Below are 22020 nucleotides of genomic sequence, written 5' to 3' on the forward strand. Positions count from 1 at the left end.
CTTCATGGGCACTTTTTGTTTTGTATGTTTATAATATGTTGTGAATTCACGCATTTGTTTATTTATTATGGGTTTATGATTTGTTTTATTTTTGCACATTTTTTAGGGCAATACAGTATACTGCCATCTTTAGCATATGGGGGGGGGGGATATACCCTTTTTGTGTTTGCAGCTTTGTATTTTAAATTTTTGGACAGTTCTTCTACTTTTGTTTACATGTAGTTCATTTTAAGTGCATAAAGGCTTTACAGTCTGATTGTACAATCTTTGTACAATCTACTTTAGATTTACCAAAACTATATAAAAAAAGGACACGCCTATCTATCCAATCAAGCAGGACCTTCCACTACATACAGTAGTTGATGGTGAATCTAAATTGTACAATCAGATTTTATAGTGTATGGTGAGTAATCTCCAGGAAGGGGAGGGAAGGTGTAGGGTGTGTTAATGCGGTCAACTCTTGGACTACTTCCTGAGTCTCTAACAGTTTTCCCAAACTAAGGAACGGGTAGCAAGAAGAATAAAAGAGCTTTCTATGGAAATAGAGCTTGTCCTAGAACATAGAGAGAGGTTTTTTTTTCTGCAGCAGAGGTACACTAGAGGTACATTATATTGGTACATAGATTGGCTGGAAATTAGACAAAAAAGGTGATCTTAGCCTTTAAAGTGCTGTGGGGGCACAAAAAGATGTTATTACCTAAATGTGTTGTGTTTTTCCTTAAAAGGCAGTATTTGACCATGAGTCTAACAAGACAGTAAGTAATCGTAAAAGAGACAAAAGTAGTACAATGTAGTGCTGCTAAATTAAATGGGTCTGATTTATCACCTAATATGCCACTATGTGTTGTCCACTCAGGTTGCCCGATTCCCTTTGTCAGACAATTGCAGCCTTCTCATCCTCTTGCCTCTGGTACATGCAGCAGATGCACTGAAAATAATGGAGAAACGTCTAAGTCAAGAAATTGTGAATTTGCTCATTAAACAGCTTGAAGAGGTGCCTATTCGAGCAACATCTGTGTCCCTTCCTCAGATCAAACTTGATACCAACTTTGGATTGAATGAAGCCCTAAGTTCACTTGGTGAGTAAAGACTTAAAGTTAGAGACTTCGGCAGTCCATACATTGATCAGATTCCCTTATCCACACATTTAATGTGGATGGGGGAATCCCTCCCATTGTGGTATTGTATACTGACAGCAGGGAGCCTTCCTACTGATCTGCAATGACTGATGGCTTCCAAGAAAATGCATGCTAATCTTATTTGCAAAAGTTCTCTCTAATAATTAAACAGAGAGCTGACTGCTTATAACAATAGCTACAGTAATTATGTGACAATAAAAGAAAAAAAAAAAGACTGCAAGGGAGTAATGCAAGCTAAATTTGCTGGATTCCACCATGAACACATGTTGGTGGGGGAATCCTTCACGCAGAGCTATTGTATTCTGACAGTGGGAGGTTTCCCAGCCATCAGAATAAAATGATCATTGCTTGTGGCTATAGCAATCGATAGGTCAACTTCAGTACAATCAGCCTGCTTATACCTGGATTCCTACAGAACTGGATGAATTTTGATCTATGGCCGGCTTAGATTAAAAAAAATTAAAAAAACTTTTGTGACCAGTCAGCATCACATAATGATTCAGGCAACTTATCAACTGAAATGATTACTGTCACGCATTCACCCACACGCCACGCCCACAGTGACTAGCTAACCGAGGCGCGCATGTGCGGCCGTGACTTGGGGTAAGAGGGAATAAGGGGGACTTAACTTTGAATATATCTACATATATAAAACTGACCATGATATACTTTCACAGCCTGCACTACCTCTTGGCCACCACCGGAGGGAGACTCCACTCCAATCCAGCTGGTCGACCACACGCACACTGGCAGATATAAATCTTACATACAATCTGGTGCACTAATTAGAGTTGAGGAGCAGCTTAGTAATCACACACCCTTCTAGGATCCCTCCAGCTATCCTACAAGCCAGAACCCCGGTGTTAATCATTCTTCCACTGTCCACACCCCCCCACACCAGACACACCACAAACGGTAGCTGGCCACCACCCAACAGTTTATCCGCAGAACAGTCTGTTGGGACACCCCACACACACAGATCTCCGTCTGGCAGATCTGTTACCTTTACAATCTGCACGCAATCTGCCAACACGCAGTGCAATTGGAAACAGATTGGCAATGAGCTTGACCAAGCATATAGACACTAAAATACAATACAATCTAATCTCTCCGGAGATATAAGCCCGTGCTTAAATACCCAGAAGTTACTTTTAATTTTAAGATTTAATATCCCGAAAGTGGGCAGTGCATAAAATATGTACAAAGTATAAAAAGTTACAGAAAATACAAGAAGACACACATAGACTATTCAATATAAAATAAAAGGAAATAAAAAACAGAGATAAAACTTTTACCAAGATTTACCCTGTGACTGGGTCAAGTCAGAGAGTCCATAATCCGTTAGTCGATCGAACCAGCTCCATACGAATCACAATGTTCCAATGTCAGGGTCCTCAATTTATGGGGATATGGACGTAGGCGGGACATTAGCTCTTGGCCAATTGACTCTGGGGGGTGTTCATGTACCCGCCCACAGACTGTTCTGGGTGCTGAACTGCCCAAAGTCAATTGGACCAAGACCGGCTTGAATCAGTCCGATCGTGACAGTACCAATCCCTGTTCCGCTATCGCACTCCAGTGCCACATAACCATTTCCTGCATTTTTCTGACATTCTACATAGGCCACAAACAGTTTTTATATGCCGATGTAGCCTACATATTTTAGCCTAATATTTTAGCTTATATGAGGGATGAAACATACTCCTTTAATGAATGTATATACTTTTAGAGCTCCCTAGACAGATCGGAGCCCCCCTGGTGTCATGAAGCCGAAACGTCTGCGTTTCTCTTTTAAGCTTCAGGAAGGTGGCAAAGTCTGATTACATATAGGTGACAAAATCTTATTAGCACCCAGGTGCCACTTCCAGCCTGGAGAATCTCTGTCTCTTTTCAGATGCTAATGGGGGACCATCTGTCTCTGAATACCTATGACTGAATATTTCTTTAATGATAAGGACTGACTAAATTTACGTTTACATATTGCTACAGGTCACATTTCAGCTACTCAAATCTGTACATTTATGTCACAATTACCCCAGACACCAGGCAATCTGCACTGATAACATTGACAAAGGCAACAAAAAATTATTTTCCTGATTAGATTTCTGCTAAGAATGTAGAGAAAAATGCACATAAAATTAAAAATGAAAACAGATGCACTAGTAGATGTATTTTTTTTTCTTTTAATTGTAAACACCATGGTTAACCCATTGCTGGGGTACAGAGGTTATCTGGACTTAAGGAGAATCTATTACTTTGACCTTTCAAAAATAATGTCAAATTCTCTTGTCAGAGAACCTCCCATCTACTAAGATTGACCTCATGCACATTTCACCTTGTTCTGCTCGCATGCAGGAATGCTTAGTTTAAACCCTGTGTCAGTGCTAAAACAGTCCTAATGACCTTCTCCTCATGTTCAGGTCTAGCAACTGGCTGCCCATGCTTGAGCATTGAATCCTGAAAGGGAAGTGGAGAGGGTCGCATTGTCTACCATTTGTGTAAACACATAGATATGTTCCCCTCAAGAATACCTTGCACTCCGGCTTGGTTAACATAATAGCAGTTTGCGTTTGATGCATTCTCAAGTGCTTTTTGCATTTTGTTTTGCATTTTTCTACACGCGGTTTTCATGCAATTTTACCGCATTTTGGGTTTTGTTCAGTTCTCTTTTTTGTTTTGTTAAAGTGGAATTTTTTTTTGTTGCTGCGCAGAATAAAAATGCAAAACTTGGCAAAAACGCACTACCATGCATTTCAGCAGCTTCTCCATTGAACTCTATTGTAGCAAAAACAATGCTTTTTGCTTTTAAAAAAGTCCCTGACCCTTTCCAGAAACTCAGCAGCTCAAAAAAGCATAGATGTGAACATGTTCCATAGGAAACCATGTTAAATGGATTGTAGTGCGTTTAACCACTAGCCTACAGGGCACTTATACCCCCTTCCTGCCCAGGCCAATTTCCAGCCTTCAGCGCTGTTGCACTTTGAATGACAATTGCGCAGTCATGCAACACTGTATCCATATGAAATTTGTATCATTTTTTTGTGACAGAGCTTTATTTTGCTGGTATTTAATCACCTCTGGGTTTTTTAATTTTTCTTAAACAAACCAAAAACCACAGAAAATTTTGAAAAAAGATTTTTTTCTTAGTTTTTGTATAAAATTTTGTAAATAAGTGATTTTTCTCCTTCACTGATGTGCGCTAATGAGGCTGCACTGATGGGCACTGATGGACACTGAGGTGGCACAGATGGGCACTGATGGGCACTGTTAGGTGGCACTGACTGGCACTGTTAGGCAGCACTGATAGGCAGCACTGATGCACACTGATAGGCGGCACTGACTGGCATTGATAGGTGGCACTAACTGACACTGATGGGTGACACTGAAAGGCAGCTCAGATGGGCACTGATATATGGCATTGATGTGCACTGGTAGGCACTGAAATGTGGCATTGATGTGGCACTGATGGGCACTGGCAGGTGGCATTGCTGGGGCTACACAGATCATCAGGGCACACTGATCATCAGTGCCATGATGATCAGTGTACATGTCCCCTCTGGGAGATGCTGATTACCGGCTCTCCTCTCCTCTGGAGCTGTCAGCGTGACAGCTTGTGAGGAGAGAAATGCCAATAAATGGCATTTCCCTATTTACATGCAATTAGCTGTGATTGGACACAGCTGATCACATGGCCGAGCCAACATCTTCGGCTCTTTCGCATTGATCGGTGATCCGCTGTGTCCTAGGGACACAGCGCACCGCTGACCGCCGTGCTGCGTGCTCCCGGAGCCGCGCATGCGCGGTTAGAATGGTAGGACGTCATAGGTTTTTAATAACAATAGGATAGGGATACTCTGTTATAAGGATTCGGATTGCCACTCAGGAAACTAGGGGCAACAGCAGTTAAACTATTACAACATAGGAATACATGAATAATAGTATCCCCTTTTGGTCTTAGTAAAAATACAACAGTAGCAACTGCCCTGGACAGGGCATGTGGCTGAGACCTCCACTCTCTTCACTTCCTCCTTCTGTGGTTTTCAAAGTCCATCCTTGAGACAGGAAGTGTTAATACATAATTAAACATAACACTGTGATATCAGTGGTTGTAGAGGGCAGCTGATCCCTACACATTCCCACTGGTGACATCTTTACATCCTGTCAAAGGCAACACAATGTTTATTATAAACATCAATTTAAGAAACAGGATTGTCCTCTCCCTATTACAATGGAGTGCTGAGGAAAATCAACACATTCGTAAAAATACATGCAGGGTGAAGTAAAAGCAAGCAACATATTGACTAAGTTGGAGATTGCTCCTAACCAAGAATGAAACCAGTGAGGCTAAGGGATAAACCTGGGGGCCCTCAAATTATCTTAGGTCAAAACAGATTTAGGATGTCTATCTCTCTGCCATCTTCTGCACATCTCTCTGAAGTTGTCCTGTGTTTTCAGGCATTGCAATAGGACTATGAAGGGCAGTGACTATGGCACTGGCTGTGTAGAGAGACTGGGTCCCTGACTAGATGTGCTCACTAATTGAGGCACAAACTCTGGAGATTCAGAGTTCAGTGTCTGTCTTGGAGGAGAAAGTGCTGTTAAGCTAGAGTCCTCAAGATCTACAGTCCAGTCATTCTAATGGGTATCTGGAAGATCTGTCACTAGGATTCGGATCAAGAAGTTACAGTACAGTTAAACAGCCAGAACACAGGAATTATTACCTAATAGTCTCTGCTTCTTGTCTGAATAAAATACAATATTTGGGTAATGCAGCTCCTGTAGGTGGGCATGTGGTGTTAGCTCCTCTCTCTCTTCACTTCCTCCTTCTGAGGTTTTTAAGCCATCCCGCCAGAGACAGGAAGTGCTAATACATAATTATACATAACACTGTGATATTAGCAGCTAACAGTAAAGGGCAGCAAATTCCTACAAAAGATTATTGAGATAAGGCTTTGAGACATTTATCAAATACTAATATCTTTTTTTAGGTTACATAGGGATCCTACCATGGGTTACAAAAATGAAATAGAACAGATTGTAAAAGAAGCATTAGCATTGTGAGTGAGGACAGCTCAGAGACTAATACTGGAATTCCCAGTTGTTCCCATCTTCTGTCATCTCCCAAAGGTTCACAAGTAGGAGACTCTGATTATAGGGTTGCCCACTTTAGCTAGTATTATCTCTCTGGGTAAACCTTTGGGAGATTTGATGGACACTTTCAATCACTGGTAGTTAATTTATCCTCCTATTTATGTGATATTTAAGCATGTCATCCAGAGATTAGAAAATAAAGAATGGATGGGTGCCTTGATAGGTGCTAAATTTACCCCGTCTATATCAGTCTCTGTAATGGTTAGTGGGAGGAGCATAACCTCTATGCACAGAGAATTATCCAAGACAGGATTTTTTAAATATTTAGGTGACAATGAGTATAATCTCATGTTCATAGGAGAGGAGCTGTTTGTAAGGATCAGCTACTTGGATCTAACTTTGATTGGATCCTCGGAGGATCAAAAAATAAGTGCAGGCCTATAGTAAACTCACATCAAGAAACTCTTCTCTATGCTAATAGTTGTCATCCAATTAATTTACTGAAGGCCAGAGCCGGTGCTACCACCAGGTGAACTAGGCAGCCGCCTAGGGTGCACTGCCACAGCCGCTGGTTTCCCTGCTCTCTCCCATGGCCAGGTCTAGGGGGGTGCTGGGGTTGGCTACGCCCCCCCCTCCCCATATTTCAGTTGTACTCCCCCAGGAAGATCTTTCCATGGATGCTGTGTCTGGCCGCTGAGTGCCTTCCCCTACCACTGCACTCACAGCTGGGACAAGAGTAGCCTGGAGCAGTGAAGCCTGCAAAGCATAAATGGCAGGAGAGAGCCAGGATGTGCAGGCTGTTCTCTCCTCCCCTGTCAGTGGAGCTATCCTCCAGGAAAACAGATGATACAGAATCATTCTCACATCGGCATGTTCAGTGTTTGATTCTTTCCCTGGTTCCCTGCTGTCTGAGAGATGAGTGGTCATTGGAGGAGACAGGGGGCAGGGTAATCAAACTGTGTACAGCCCAAGTTGGGTGGGGGGGAGCTTACAGGAGGAGGGGAGATGGCGGCTATTTGTGCTGGAATGGGCAATGGGGATAATTGAGGGGTGGATTTGTGCTAGCAGAAGGAATGGGGGGCAAAGTGGTAGGAGTAGGAGGGATGTTTTGGGAGGGGGGTTGGGGGGGATTTGTGCTAAAAGGGGGGGGCGGGGATTTGGGTGAGGTGGTAGTATTTTATGCTGGGAAGAGTAATTTGGAGGGGTTTTAGCTGGAAGAGGGATTTGGGGGAATTTGTCCTAGGTGGGGGGATTGAAGAAAGATGATTAGTACTGGGGGGGGGGGGATTGGAAGGGATTTGTGTTAGGAGATGGGATTAGGGGGGAATATTGTACTGGAGGGGGAAATTTGTGCTTAGGAGAGGGGAATTGGGGGGATTTGTGTTAGAAGTTGGGATTGGAGGGAAAACTGTGCTTAGGAGGGGGGACTGGGATGGATTGTGCTAGGAGGGGGGGATTTGTGTTAGGAGGGGGCATTTGGGTGGGGAGGAAAGATTTGTGCTGGGAAAGGTAATTTGAAGGGGTTGTGCTAGGAGGTGGGATTGGAGGGATTTGTGCTAGGAGGTGGGATTGGGTGAATTTGTGCTAGGAGGTGGGGGGGGCGGGGTTGTGCTAGGATGGAAAATTTGAGGAGAAAGAGGATGTGTTCTAGGAGAGGTGAAGTTTTATTTTGGGGGGGGGGGTATCTGGTTTTGCCTAGGGCGCATAATAGTTTAGCACCAGCCATGCTGAAGGCTATACTGAAAGGTCAATTAGAGCCAGATGCAATTGTTCCACTGTAGAGGGCTTTACCAAGTTTCATCTATGAAGAATAGGTTTCTCGAGCTTGCATAAAGGAAAGCAGACCAATCACAGCAAGTCACATGACAGTTGTATACAATGGATGGCTTCCTTTCATGTCATCCATTGCATACAAGTATGTCGAGCTGTGAATGGTCACAGTGATCACAGGCACAGGCTGGGCCAATCAAAGCCCATCCATGTCATGTGATTAGCCGTGGCCAATCACAACAAATCACAACAAAAATACCTGAATGAATCAATTTCATTGAGTTAAATGCTTTGCTTATAGCAAATAAACTATTTGCTATAAGCAATCAAATTGTCTAAAAAAAAAAAAAAAAAAAACTGATCACTTCCCCAAAGTAGTACAATGTTACTATGGTAACATTATACTACTTTGGTCATAGTGTAATATGAAAAAAAATCTTAAAAAAAGAGAAAAAAATGTAATAAAAAAATAATTAAAAAATTAAAAAGAAATTTTAAAAAATTATAATTTATTTTTTTTGTACTGTCACCAGTCAGTGTCCCTGATCACCCCCACACCAGTTATATGCTGATGCTGTACTGCACTGATGACAGTATGTAAAAAATAATTGTGAAAACTATTTTTTTATTTAATTTCTTAATTTTCCGAAAAATTAAGACAAAAAAATTACAACTTCAAAAAACTCGCCATGTCTATTGTGAAATACGTTGGACTGTCTACTTTGCAAAAAGGAGTCATTTGGGGGATATCTGTACTGTTCTGACATTTGTGGGCCTCGAGAAATTGGATTGGTACTTCAGGATTGATCAATTTTCAGATATATCCTATAGTTTGCAAACTATAACTTTCCTACAGACTAAATTATAAATACTGATTTGGGTTATATTCACCAAAGAAATTTAGTAGAATACATCTTGGCCTAAATTTATGAAGAACAATTATTTATTTGCAAACTTTTATAACAGAAACAAAGAAACATGTTTTTCTTTTTCTCAGAAACAATTTACTGTCCGTGATACTTTTTTTATTTGCACTAACATACAATTTTGAGGACAAGCTTTCGGGGAATGTCGGGGAGACTAGAGATAAGACACAGCAAAAGCAAAGACTGGGGAGGAGGGGGGAGACAACACTCACAGAGGGAGTCATGCTTGAGCTGATAGTCATAAAACTGTTGGATAATGATTGAGGAATCCCATGTCCAAATTAAGGCCGTTATCTCTTGTGTCAAATAGAATTATCATTCTTAGTTCAAAAGTTTTTCTTTCCTGCATGGATTTGAAATTTCCTTTTAAGAACTAAAATATTGAGGTCTCCCAAAGTGTGGTCTGGTTGTGCGAAATGGTGTCCCACAGGTGTGCAAAAGTCATCTTCTTTATGTTCCTTGATGGTATATCTGTGCAAATTCATCCTTGTTTGCAACTTCTGTCCTTTTTCGCCAACATAAGGTACACAACATTACTGGAGGTGTAGCTGTATGATCTGGAGATATTGAAGATCCCTTTTGAGTGTCTGACACTTTTTGATGGATTGATTTGGTTGCACAGTTTGCAGCGTTTTTTATTGCAGGGTTTGCTTCCATTATTTGTGACATCATAATCAGAAGCAAGTTTCCTACTGATTAGTTTATTTCTGAGGTTGGGGGGTTGTCTGAAGGCCAGTATTGGTGGTTGCTGGAATATTTCTTTCAGCGTTCCATCCTCTGTTATGATGGGTTGTAAATCTTTGATTATTTTTCTTATTCCTTCTAGTGCTGGGTTGTATGTGGTTACTAGAGGTACACGGTTGTTTGTTTTTTTTCTCTTTGTACTGAAGTAGATTTTCTCTTCAGGTTCTCAAGGCTCTGTTTATGCTGTTGTTGATAGTTTTGTCCTTGTAACCTTTCTTATGGAAGGAGTCTGCTAGTGTCCCGAGATGTTTATCTCTGTCTCTTGGGTCAGAATATATTCGGTGGTATCTAATGGCCTGACTGTGTATGATGGCACGTTTCGTGTGTTGGGGGTGGAAGCTAGAACCGTGAAAGGTAGTTGCATCTGTCAGAGGGATTCCTGTATATTGAGGTGTGAAGCGTATCATCCCTGATGTATACTGTGGTGTCTAGGAAGCTGACGTGGGTGTTTGAGTATTCCATTTTTAGTTTGATTGATGGATGAAAAGTGTTGATCAATGAGTAAAATTGTATTCTTCACCTTCTGTCCATATGATGAAAATATCATCAATATAGCTATAGTATCTGTATGGTTTTTGTTCCATGCTGTTCAGGAATTTTTCCTCCAGGTCAGCCATAAATAAATAAACTTGCCATGAATGGGAAGCAAAAAAAACTTCAGAAGCTACACCAAGAGCAGACCTTTTGGATACAACCTAAACATAAAAAGCAACCCAACATCTATACCTCCTACTATCAGTGACCTGGAATCTAATCCGGAATCCCAAGGTATCCCTTGAGTAAGTGCTGAACTGACTGAAAATGTGGATATAACAGATGAACTTGGAATCATCAACTTGTCAAATCATAAACTTTCTGAACCAGAATTAACCATCCTCTTCAAAGGCCTTACATCCTGCCCAACCACCAAATTGTATCATTTACAATTAGTGTCAGATATGGAGGATTTCTTCAGGAGACTATGGTTCAAAGAATATTTCCACAGTAATGAAAGGAATCCTAGGACAATGGAGTGCTACACAAAGAAAAAGAATAGCTGCTTCACACCTCCACAGGGACGCAACCCCAAACTGGACACCTATATTGATAGTTTCAGATTGCGAGCTACATCCCTGATATCCACCCAGCAAAAGAAAATTCTGTACAATCTTTCACCACTAGAGCGAAGGGCTATACACGATTTGCACAATAATCAGGCCATCACCATCAAACCAGCGGATAAAGGGGGAGCAGTTGTTGTGATGGATACAAACAAATATATACAAGAAGGCCAGAGGTTGAGACAACCCCTCAACCTCAGAAATAAACTAATCAGTAGGAAACTTTGTTCTGATTATGATGTCACAAATAATGGAAGCAAACCCTGCAATAAAAAAACGCTGCAAACTGTGCAACCAATTCAATCCATCAAAAAGTGTCAGACACTCAAAAGGGATCTTCAATATCTCCAGATCATACAGCTGCACGTCCAGTAATGTTGTGTACCTTATCAAGTGCAGAAAATGTAGCAAAGGATCTTATGTTGGCGAAACAGGACAGAAGTTGCAAACAAGGATGAATTTACACATACCATCAAGGAACATAAAGAAGATGACTTTTACACACCTGTGGGACACCATTTCGGACAACCAGACCACACTTTGGGAGACCTCAATATTTTTGTTCTCGAAAGGAAATTTCAAATCCATTCAGGAAAGAAAAACTTTTGAACTAAGAATGATAATTCTATTTGACACAAGATATAATGGCCTTAATTTGGACATGTGTAGAGAGGTGCTGGTTGCTTTAAATCTTAAACAGCAGTTGCAAAGCATTTTTTTCCTTTTCCCTCGTTGTGAGTGACAGACAGGAAAAGCAGGACTGTGCTCTGATTGGTGGTTGCTACAGTTGAGAAGGAAACACCCATAGCAGCACTGTTGCAGCTGAACTTATGATTGGCTGTGGAGGAAAAGAGAGAGGAAAAAGGAAGAAGAAGCACATGTGGGGACGCAGACATTTTCAGGGGACCGCATGGAGCAAGGGCTCCTGGTGTAAAGTCAGAGTCTCACTCTTTGTGCTGCTACAGCCCATGGGCTGGGCGTGAGTAGCAGAGGACTTGTTGCAGGAGGACAGTGTGCAAATCAAGGATTGTCCTGCCTGACACTCAGGATTACAGCCACTCAAGTGTATGTGTCTCTCAAAGTTTGGAGCTGCTGAAAGAGAGGATTTCTACTGCTGTCTAATGCTATCTAGATGACAATCCAGAAACAGTGAGTACTCTGTGATGAAAGAGGATTTTGATATTGCTGCATTTGCTGTTCATCTCTGGAGAATGGTCATGAGAAAGCCTGCTCTCTAATTCTCAGAGTGACACAGATCTTGGTAAAAGCCCAAGCTGCTCAGAATTAGCTATTCCTGCTGCTGATTGATGAGAAAACTCTGTCTCTGTATATTACTGGTTTATCTCCTCAAGATTTGTGCTGTGGCTGAAGAGTGTGTTTAGTTCCAAGTCCCCACAGAAGCTTGCTGCTTTGAATATACTGAGCAAGTGTCAGTATATCAGGATTTCACCTGTATGGTAAAGATTTGTTGAAGTGTTGTTTTTTTCCTATTGCAATGTTCACTGGAAGATTCTGCTTAAAGGAGACTGTGCTATCCTGCTATCCCTGGATTACAAATACTCTCTAATCAATGGAAGAGCGCTCACTCTCTGCATGAAAGGGCCCCAACGTTTGAGAGACTTTAAGTTTCATCCCACTGGCCAGTGGTTATGTAGGATATTTCTGCTCTAGATAGTACTGCTATAACAAATGTCAATAAGTTGTTTAATCTCATTAATAGTTATTGTTTCATGTGTCAATGTCAATCTCATGTGCCACCCTAGTCAGTGTGATACTAGTAAGTTTTTGGAGTCTTTGGCGAATGAAGAGTGATTTCTTACTGTGTTATGCAAACTGGTATCTGTGTTTATGTATATTACCTGTGTTAAATCAGCCAGTTCTTTTTCAGGGTTTGTTTTCTTCAATAAAACCCATAGAAAATATTTTCTGAGTGTCGGAGTGTTCTGGGTATAATCGGAGGTGTCACCAGATTCAGGTGAGAGCTGAACCTATATATCTAGCTAGATCTTCCACATGGGATTCCTCAATCATTCTCCAACAGTTTTATGACTATCACCTCAAGCATAACTTCCTCTATGAGTGTTGTCTCCCCCCCAGTCTTTGCTTTTGCTGTGTCTTATCTCTAGTCTCTTTTTTTTCCATCCCCCACATCTCTTCTAACATTCTGCTAAAACTTTGTGATCAGTACTGCTTGGACCTTGAAGAAGGGGACATTCCCCGAAAGATTGTCCTCAAAATTGTATGTTAGTGCAAATAAAAAAAGTATCACGGACAGTACTCAATTGTTTCTGTCGCAAATGCACTAATACGGCTACAATCACCTCAAGCAAAATGAAAGTTTCTTTTTCTAAAAATGTTAGGTCTTATTTTTGTTCATTTAGCAAAAAATAAAAACCCCAGTGGTGATTAAATACCACCAAAAGAAAGCTCTAGTTGTGTGAACAAAATTATAAAATTTTAATTTGGGTACATTGTTGCATGACTGCGCAATTGTCATTCAAAGTGTGAGAGCTCTGAAACCTGAAAATTGGCCTGAGCATGAAGGGGGTAAAAGTGCTCGGTATTGAAATGGTTAACCACTTGAACTCCAGAAGATTTACCCCCCTTAATGACCAGGCCTCTTTTTGCTACTCGGCGCTGCACTAATTCAACTGATAATTGCGCGGTCATGCAATGCTGCACCCAAACGAAATTTACGTCCTTTTTTTCACACAAATAGAGCTTTCTTTCAATGTAATTTGGTCACCTGTGCGCTTTTTATTTTTCACGTTATAAACAAAAAAAGCCCAAAACTTTCGAAGAAAAACAATATTTTTTACTTTCACCTATAAAAAATATATAGTAGACTCAAAGTTGGTTATAAATTTAGGCCAAAATGTATTCTGCTACATGTTTTTGGTAAAAAAAATAAGTGTATATTGATTGCTTTGTGTGAAAGTTATAGCGTCTACAAACTATGGGTTAGCGTCTACAAACTATAGCGTAATTAATGCAATTTACGCCATTTTTCTGCTATACAGCGCTGCGCTAGTTTAACGGACAATTGCGCGGTCATGCAATACGGTACATAAATGAAATTTACATCCTTTTTTTCCCCCAAATTGAGTTTTCTTTTGGTGGTATTTGATCGCCTGTGCGGTTTTTATTTTTTGTGCTATAAAAAAAAAAGGCTGACAATTTTGAGGAAAAAAATTGACTTTTTGCTATAAAACATGTCCAGTAAAAAAAAATGCAAAAATCTAATTTAGTCATAAATTTCTGCCAAAATGCATTCTGCGGCATGTCTTTGCTAAAAAAAAAAAACCCAATACGTGTAAATTAATTGGTTTACGTGAAAGTTATAGCGTTTACAAATGGCGGGAAAGATACTGGGATTTTTAGGTTTTTTTTTTTATACTAATAATGGCGGCGATCAGCGAATTATGGCGGCGATCAGGGACTTATGGCAGCGACCAGCAACTTATGGCAGGACTGCGGCGGACATTCTGACATTGGGGGGTACTGGCTTGGGGTCACTGACATCCCCAAAAACACTAATACAGTGATCAGTGCAAAAAAAAAAACACTGACACTGTACTAATGGCAATGGGGAAGAAGGGGTTAACTTTATTTTGCAGGGAAGGGTTATAGGAGTGAGGGGAGTGTTTTACTAGGGGGTGGGGGTGTGTACTGGACGGGACAAGGCTGATCGAGAAAGAGAAACTGTTCTTTCTCGATCAGCTCATCCTCGAGCTGACAGGGAAGTGACAGACAGCACAGCTACTGCAGCTGTGCTGTCTGTCACTGTTTGCCGCCGATCGCCGGGAAACAGCCACTAAGGACCGGCTTTGACCCGGCAACTCACATCTGCGGCGGTGATCGGCGGGATAGGTAGGGCGGCGGCGCGCCTTGCACGCGCCCCCTATTTGTTTACAAAACACACGTTTTAAAACGTGGTTTTGCCTGCGAGTGCCGCCCTGCCGCCGTATATCTACAGTGGCTGGGCGGCAAGTGGTTCACCTTTTTGGACAGAATTTCACTTCTCATATTAGAATGTTTTTCAATGCCATTTCTGGCCCAGTCATCCCAATGTGTTTTTCTCTCACTTACCTCATCCCCAGGAGGTTTAAAATCTTGACAGTTTATTTGAATTTTTGAAATGATTTTCATGATTCCTTCACTTCCTGTAGATACTCTCTCAGCATTCACTTCCTATAGACCATCTCCTAGAAGGTTTCACTTACTTATTGCATTACAGAACAGTGGTGCACCACTCTGGACTATACCTCCCTCATTACAATACTACCTTCCACTCACATTCTATACAATCTTATTGTACAATCTCCTTTAGATCTTCCATCAGCTATTTGGTACAAGGGCCTGTCTGATTTGATAAAAATTGAATAGATTGTTCATGTGTATCCTATCCCATAGTTCTTGTAAATCTAAAGGAAATTGTACAGAGATTGTACAATCAGATTGCATAATGTCCATCTTTTATAAAAGTGAAGCACTACCCCCTTAGGAGTCTGTAGAGATTTTGGGTCCCCCTATAGTCCTGCACAGCCAGGCAACACACATTCTTCACAGATTTGCATCCAGGAGACAGTAACCAGTCCTTGAGCTTGTTTTTTGGTGATTTTATTTAGGGGTAAATATATTGGATGGGTAAGGGGTGTATGGTATTCCCAAAAGAACTGCAATTGAGCACAACTTCCTGAAACTATATATGTCTTTTAGACAAAAATCCTCTTCTTGGAGAGCTCTACAGTCTCTCCTGGTGTGGGGTGGTCCCCACACCCCAGATAATCCTCCTCTATCCAGCTGTCTGAAGGAATCCAGTGCCTGCAACATTAATGTGAGACAGTCCAGGACAAGGAGCTAATCCAGTTTCCCATTAGAGTGCTTCTTTCCCCTTAACTTGACCAGGGGTAGTAGGATTACTCACTCAATCCTTTGCCTATGAGCTGGTGGGTTGGTAGCTGCTTTCAGGCCTTTCGCTGGGCTGGCTCCTTCCCTGAAGCACAGGTGGTCCTCTCTCTGGGGGGCCGATGAGGTCTAAGATTTCCTCCTCTTCAGCACTACTGCCTGGAGGTAAGCTCCTTCCCAACTAGGCTCCCTCCCAGGCTCCTGCTCCTCAGCCATTTCACTCTATCCTCCACCCAATCTCTCCTGCTGCTGAACAGGCTCTAGCACATTTAAAGGCTGCCCTGGCCCCATGCCAAGCCTCCAGCATGGGATTGGCCAGAGTCCCTTAAGTGTGCAAACCAGTCCATCCTCACCCCCACCCACTGCTTCTAGAATCTTCTCCAAGATTTTAGAGCAGGGGGAGGTGTCAATAAACTGACCTGCAGAACTTCTTATCCCTGACCTAAAATAACCCCTCTATCTTAGACCAGGCTGTTCAGCCTTTCTAGCTAAAAAAAAAAACAAATCAAGCTCCCTCTAACTACCTAGGAGGGTGCTACACAAGTACATAGGAGGGAGTAGACACACTCAGTTGTCAAGCTCCATTCACATCTCCACTTAGCTAAAACTTACATTCCCACATGCATTTCCTCCACTATTCCTCCCACTGACAACAATGATGGGGCACTATTCCTCCCACACTGACACCAATGATGGGGAACTATTCCTCCCACTGACACCAATGATGGGGCACTGTTCTTCCCACTGACACCAATGATGGGGTACTATTCCTCTCACACTGACACTAATGATGGGCACTATTCCTCCCACTGATACCAGTGATGAGGCACTATTCCTCCCACTGACGCCAGTGATGGGGCACTATTCCTCCAAATGACACTGATAATGGAATAAAACAAGAGGTGGAGCATAAAGAGGAAGGGATGGAGTTTACAGATGAAGGGGTGGATCTTAAACAGGAAGGGGTGGGACAAATCTACATGCAGGGGGTGCCTGATTTTAGTCTTGCCTAGGGCAGCACAAAACCAAAATACACCACTGCAGCCACCCCTCTGTCCAAGGTTTTGCTCACCACCTCATAAAAAGAAATCAGATTTGTTTGACAACTTCTGTATTTCATGAATCCATGCGGTCTGTTGCTTAAAATATATTTTTTTCAAGCATGAACTCATCTATGTGGTATTTTATTAAACTTTCCAGTATCTTCCCAACTATAGATGTTAAACTAACAGATCTATAATTACTTGGTAAAGATTTTGAACCCTTTTTAAATATAGGCACCACATTGGCTCCACACCAATCCAGTGGTATTATGCCAGTCATTAACCACTTCCCGACCGGCCGTTGTATATAAACGGCCGGACGTTGGCACTGCAGGGTCGGGTGGCCGTTTATAAACGCCCCCCCCCCGCACCCTGCTTGTGCGTGCTCCGCGGGAGCGCGCAGCACCGCGATCCAGTGCCCGCTGTGGAGGAGGACACAGTAAAACACCGATCGTCGGACGGGACCTCCCCAATCAGTGATCACATGTAGTGCTCACTCAGTAGTTCTCAATGGCTGCAAGAATGCAGACAGAGAGAAAGAGAAATGATTGCTTTTACATCCTATATGGGTGTAAAAGAAATCAGTGTAAAAAAAAATAAAAAATCTTCATCACCCCCCAAAAGTAGTACAGTGTCACCATGGTGACACTGTACTGCTAGGGTGACAGTATGTAAAAAATAAATAAATAATAATATAAAAAAAAATTAAAATGTAAAACAAAATGTTTGAAAATTATAATTTTTGGTTATAAACTAATTTGGCTTATTTTTTTTTACTAAAAAGATAATGGAATAAATTTTGGCCAAGATTTATGATGACATATTATTATTTATTTGCAAAATTTAATAAGAAAAACACTTTTTTTCTAAATTTTTGAACATTTTCATTTACATAGCAAAAAAAATAAAAATCCCAGAGGTGAATAAATACCACCAAAATAAAGCTTTATGTGTCTCAAAAAAAATGGTAAAAAATTCATATGGGTACAGTTTTGCATGACCGCGCAATTGTCATTCAAAGTGTGACAGCGCTGAAAGCTGAAAATTGCCCTGGTCAGGAAGGGGGTAAAAGTGTCCGGACTGGAAGTGGTTAAAGAGTCCCTAAAAATTAGAAACCATGGCTTTGAAATGACAGAGCTCAATTCTTTAAGGACCCGTGGGTGTATGCCATCCGGTCCAGGTGCTTTGTTCACCTTTATTCTGTCAAAATATTTCTGGATCATATCAGTTGTGAACCAATGTGGATCATCTGGGGCTATGTTAATACCATGCCCACTATGGACAAGAGCTCCCCCATGCTCCTTTTTATACAGAGAACTGAAGAAGGTATTTAATAAAAATTAAGAGGGGACGATCTTTTTGACATATGGACAAGGGTGAAAGTCTGGGCTAGCAGTACAAACAGGGCCGGTGCTAGGCTATTTTGCGCCCTAGGCAAGACATCTACTTATGCCCCCCCAACAAATAGAAAAATAAAACTTTTTTAAAACAGTAGAAAATATTAAATATAATAAATATATGCAGCGCTAAAATGATAGGACAATAAATGATCATATATAGTAGTGAGTGCTACTAGGGCGCATTATTAGTGAGATTACATCTGATGATGACGCATCAAAATGCAAAGAGATATCAATAAATTAGTGATGTGACAAGAGTGAAATAGTTCATTTAGATCAATATATTGCAGGTCCAAGAGAAATAATAATAATCATCGGTGTTCTGTGCTGGTGAGCTTCAGTGACGAGGACTAGTAAACTTATGCACTTACCAGAAGCGCATGAATATTGCGCATATAGCGGTCACTGAAACCTGGATCCAAGCCACTGATTCCACCTCCCCTGCAGCTCTCTCCTATGGAGGCCTCGCCTGGACCCACTCACCCAGACCAAGCGGCCGCAGAGGCGGTGGGGTCGGTAAGCTCCTGCCACCGCTGAGCACCTTCCAGGTCCTCCCTAACCCCCCCTCCCTATCCTTCTCCTCCTTCGAGGCTCACTGCATCCGGCTCTTCTCTCCCACCCCCCTGAGGATTGCGGTAATCTATCGGCCTCCTGGTTCCTCATCCCCCTTCCTTGACGACTTTGCCACCTGGCTTTCCTTCTTCCTCTCCTCCGAGCTACCGACCATCATCCTAGGTGACTTCAATATCCCCATCAATGCCAACAGCCCAGCTACTTCCCAACTCCTCCTCCTAACCTCCTCCTTCGCGCTCACACAGCGCACACAGTCCTCCACCCACACCAATGGAAACACCCTGGACCTCGTTTTCTCTCTGCACCCCCCACGACTTCACTAACACCCCCTTCCCCCTCTCTGACCACCACCTCATCACATTCTCCATCTCCCCCTCCCTTAACTCCCCCCCCAAAGCTTCTAACCATCACCCACAACCTCCGCAATCTGAACCCGACCCATCTCCACCCGGCAGCTGACCGTCTGTATGACAGTATCCTCCCTCTGTCATGCCCTGACCTGGCCACTACTGCGTACAACGACTCACTGTCGGCTGCCCTCGACTCCCTGGCACCCCTAACCACGCGTAACACCAGCCCCCGACCGCTTCAACCCTGGCAAAACGACCGTACAAAAAGTCTCAAACGACGCAGTCGTGCGCTGGAGCGCTTATGGCGCAAAACCAGATCCCCTCGCGCATTCTCCCTCTACAAAGCCGCCTTCCTCACCTACACCACCTCCCTCCACGCCGCCAAGCAAGCCTATTTTGTAACCCTTATCAACACCCTCTCCACCTGTCCTCGTCGGCTATTCTCCACTTTCAAATCCCTGCTCTCCCCCCCCCACCTCCACTCAGCACCTCACTCACCGCCCACGAGATTGCCAATCATTTCCAAAACAAGATTGACGCAATCCATAAGGACATTGTCAACTCACAATCTACCTCTCCACCCAGCCTCCCGCCCTCCTACAACCCCTCTACCCTCCCCTCCTCCAACCTCATACCCCCTGCTATGCCTAACCCCCCGCACACTATCACCTCCCCAACAGTCCGCTCCTTCAGCCCAACTACCCCTGAGGAGGTCTCTAAGGTCTTCACTGAAGCCCGCCTCACCACCTGCCCTCTGGACCCTATCCCCTCACAGCTCCTCCAGTCACCCCCCCCTCCATCATTCGCTCCCTCACCCACATCTTCAATCTCTCCCTCTCTACTGGCACTTTCCCCTCCCCTCTAAAGCATGCGCACATCACCCCCATACTCAACCCTCCCTCGACCCCACTGACCTTAACAACCTTAGACCCATCTCCCTGCTGCCATTCACTTCCAAGCTTCTTGAGCGCCTGGCCTACAATCGCCTAAGCGCCCACCTCACTGATAACAACCTCCTTGACCCTCTACAGTCTGGCTTCCGTCCCCTGCACTCCACCGAAACCTCCCTACTTAAAATCACCATCGACCTACTAACCGCCAAAGCTAATGGCCACTATTCTGTCCTCCTGCTCCTTGTTCTCTATGCGGCCTTCGACACTGTCGACCACCCTCTCCTCCTTACTAAACTGCACTCCCTTGGCATCAGGGATGCTGCTCTCTCCTGGTTCTCTTCCTACCTTTCCCAACGCTCCTTCAGCATCACCTATAACACTGCTACCTCCCCCTCTGTCCTCGGACCCCTCCTCTTCTCCATCTACACCTCCTCCCTTGGCAAACTAATACACTCCCACGGCTTCAATTACCACCTCTATGCTGATGACACACAAATTTACCTCTCCACCCCCCACCTCACCCCCTCACTCTCAGCCCGCATCGCCCACCTCCTGAACGACATATCAGACTGGATGTCGCTCCATTTCCTCAAACTTAACCTGTCCAAAACAGAGCTCCTGGTCCTCCCCCCACCCCGCGCCCCCCCCAATCCTCTCCATCACTACTAACAATGCCACCATCACTCCCACCCCACATGCCATAGTCCTGGGTGTCACCTGATACCCAAATACTACCCTACCCGTGCCCTTCGCTCCTCACAGGTCCTCCTACTCTCTAGCTCCCTGGTCTCCTCCTCCCACGCCCGATTGGAGGATTGCTCCAGGACTTCCCCCCATCCTCTGGAATTCCCTACCCCAATCCATCAGACTGTCACCTATCCTCATCACCTTCAGGCGCACCCTGAAGACCCACCTCTTAAGGGAAGCCTACCCCACCCTCACCTAACAGCTGACCTCCTCCACTCCTCCCACCACTTCATTCCCCACAGCCATTTCCTCCTGTACCACTTTCCCCTCCCCTCCCTTAACAAGGGGACCCCAGATCCCAGCCCCCCCCCCTACGTGAATGAGTATGCGGTACATGGTACATGGCTCTAAAGGTTTTTATAAGTAAGAGAATGGGACTGACCAGGAATTGTGAATTCAATCAGACTAGTGGTGAGATACAATCAGGAATCGGATAATAATGCAAGATCTGGGATGGAGGTGATAGGAAATGAGACACATTAACTTGATCAGTATATAAATAGTTAAAAAGAGTGGGGCAGTGATAGACAGATTTGCAGATGGAACAGGTGATGACATGGGGGGTGGGGGTCAAGTTGGAGAGAGGTCTAAGAGCTCGTTCACACTTGACTTTATTTCTAACTCTTGCCAAACGGCCCTATAGTGTTTGACAGGTGTTTGGGAAGCGTTTTTAACGCTCCTCAAATGCTCCCCAAATGCCCTATGTGCGGTTTTGAGGCATGTGATAAGCATTTACCAAGCATTAAAACTGCACCACAAATGCCTGTAATGAAGTTAAATGGTATTGACGCTCCGAAAATGCCTCACAACCACACCGCAAACGTCTGAGGAGCGGCACCATAGACTTGAATGGGAGGCTTCAACTCCTCCTGACTCCATATGAGGCGCTAGTTTTGCCGTGTCGCAATGCTAACGCTTCAGTGTGAACAGCACTGTGCAGAATTTTCATAGGCGTTGGAGAAGCGTGTAAAACGCTTCCCAAACGCCTGTTTGATGCCTGCTGACAAAGCTAGTTTGAACGTAGCCTTAGAGAAGATAAAGTTGTAATGAAATATAAACAGAAAGAAAATTGAAAGTTTCAAACTTGTCAGAAGAACAGGACACAGGTAAGATTCACTCCCTTTCCACTTTTTAGTCAGTAGCCAAAATCTTAATTGATTGATTGATCAATATTCCTGGCACTGACAGAACCCTGGAAATTGATCTCCATATTTTGGGCATTCACAAATGTCAAGGAGCTTACAATCTAATGCAGGCCAACAGTCCCATAATAGAAATATGTTAAAGTAATAGTGCAGTGCTATAAATGCATGTTATCAATCATAAACGCATGTAA

The 22020-nt window shown here is 43.2% G+C and overlaps 1 protein-coding gene across 7 annotated transcripts in view; it reads left to right on the forward strand.

The window, feature by feature from the left end:
• Window positions 1-22020, forward strand: part of LOC149441903 (plasma protease C1 inhibitor-like) — a 565702-nt gene that overhangs the window by 402070 nt on the left and 141612 nt on the right. For 5 of the 7 annotated variants that reach the window (XM_089656785.1, XM_089656784.1, XM_089656780.1 and 2 more), the window contains one exon: window positions 857-1079. In XM_089656785.1, coding sequence (XP_089512911.1) covers window positions 857-1079 — 223 coding nt within the window. Of the gene's footprint in view, window positions 1-856; window positions 1080-12658; window positions 12746-22020 lie in introns of all 7 variants that reach the window. The other 2 variants (XM_089656783.1, XM_089656782.1) reach the window with 1 other exon arrangement.

Source organism: Staurois parvus, unplaced genomic scaffold (assembly GCF_062004578.1).
Source record: "Staurois parvus isolate SC_StPar_1 unplaced genomic scaffold, SC_StPar_1.0 ptg000937l, whole genome shotgun sequence".
Classification (NCBI taxonomy): Eukaryota; Metazoa; Chordata; class Amphibia; order Anura; family Ranidae; genus Staurois; species Staurois parvus.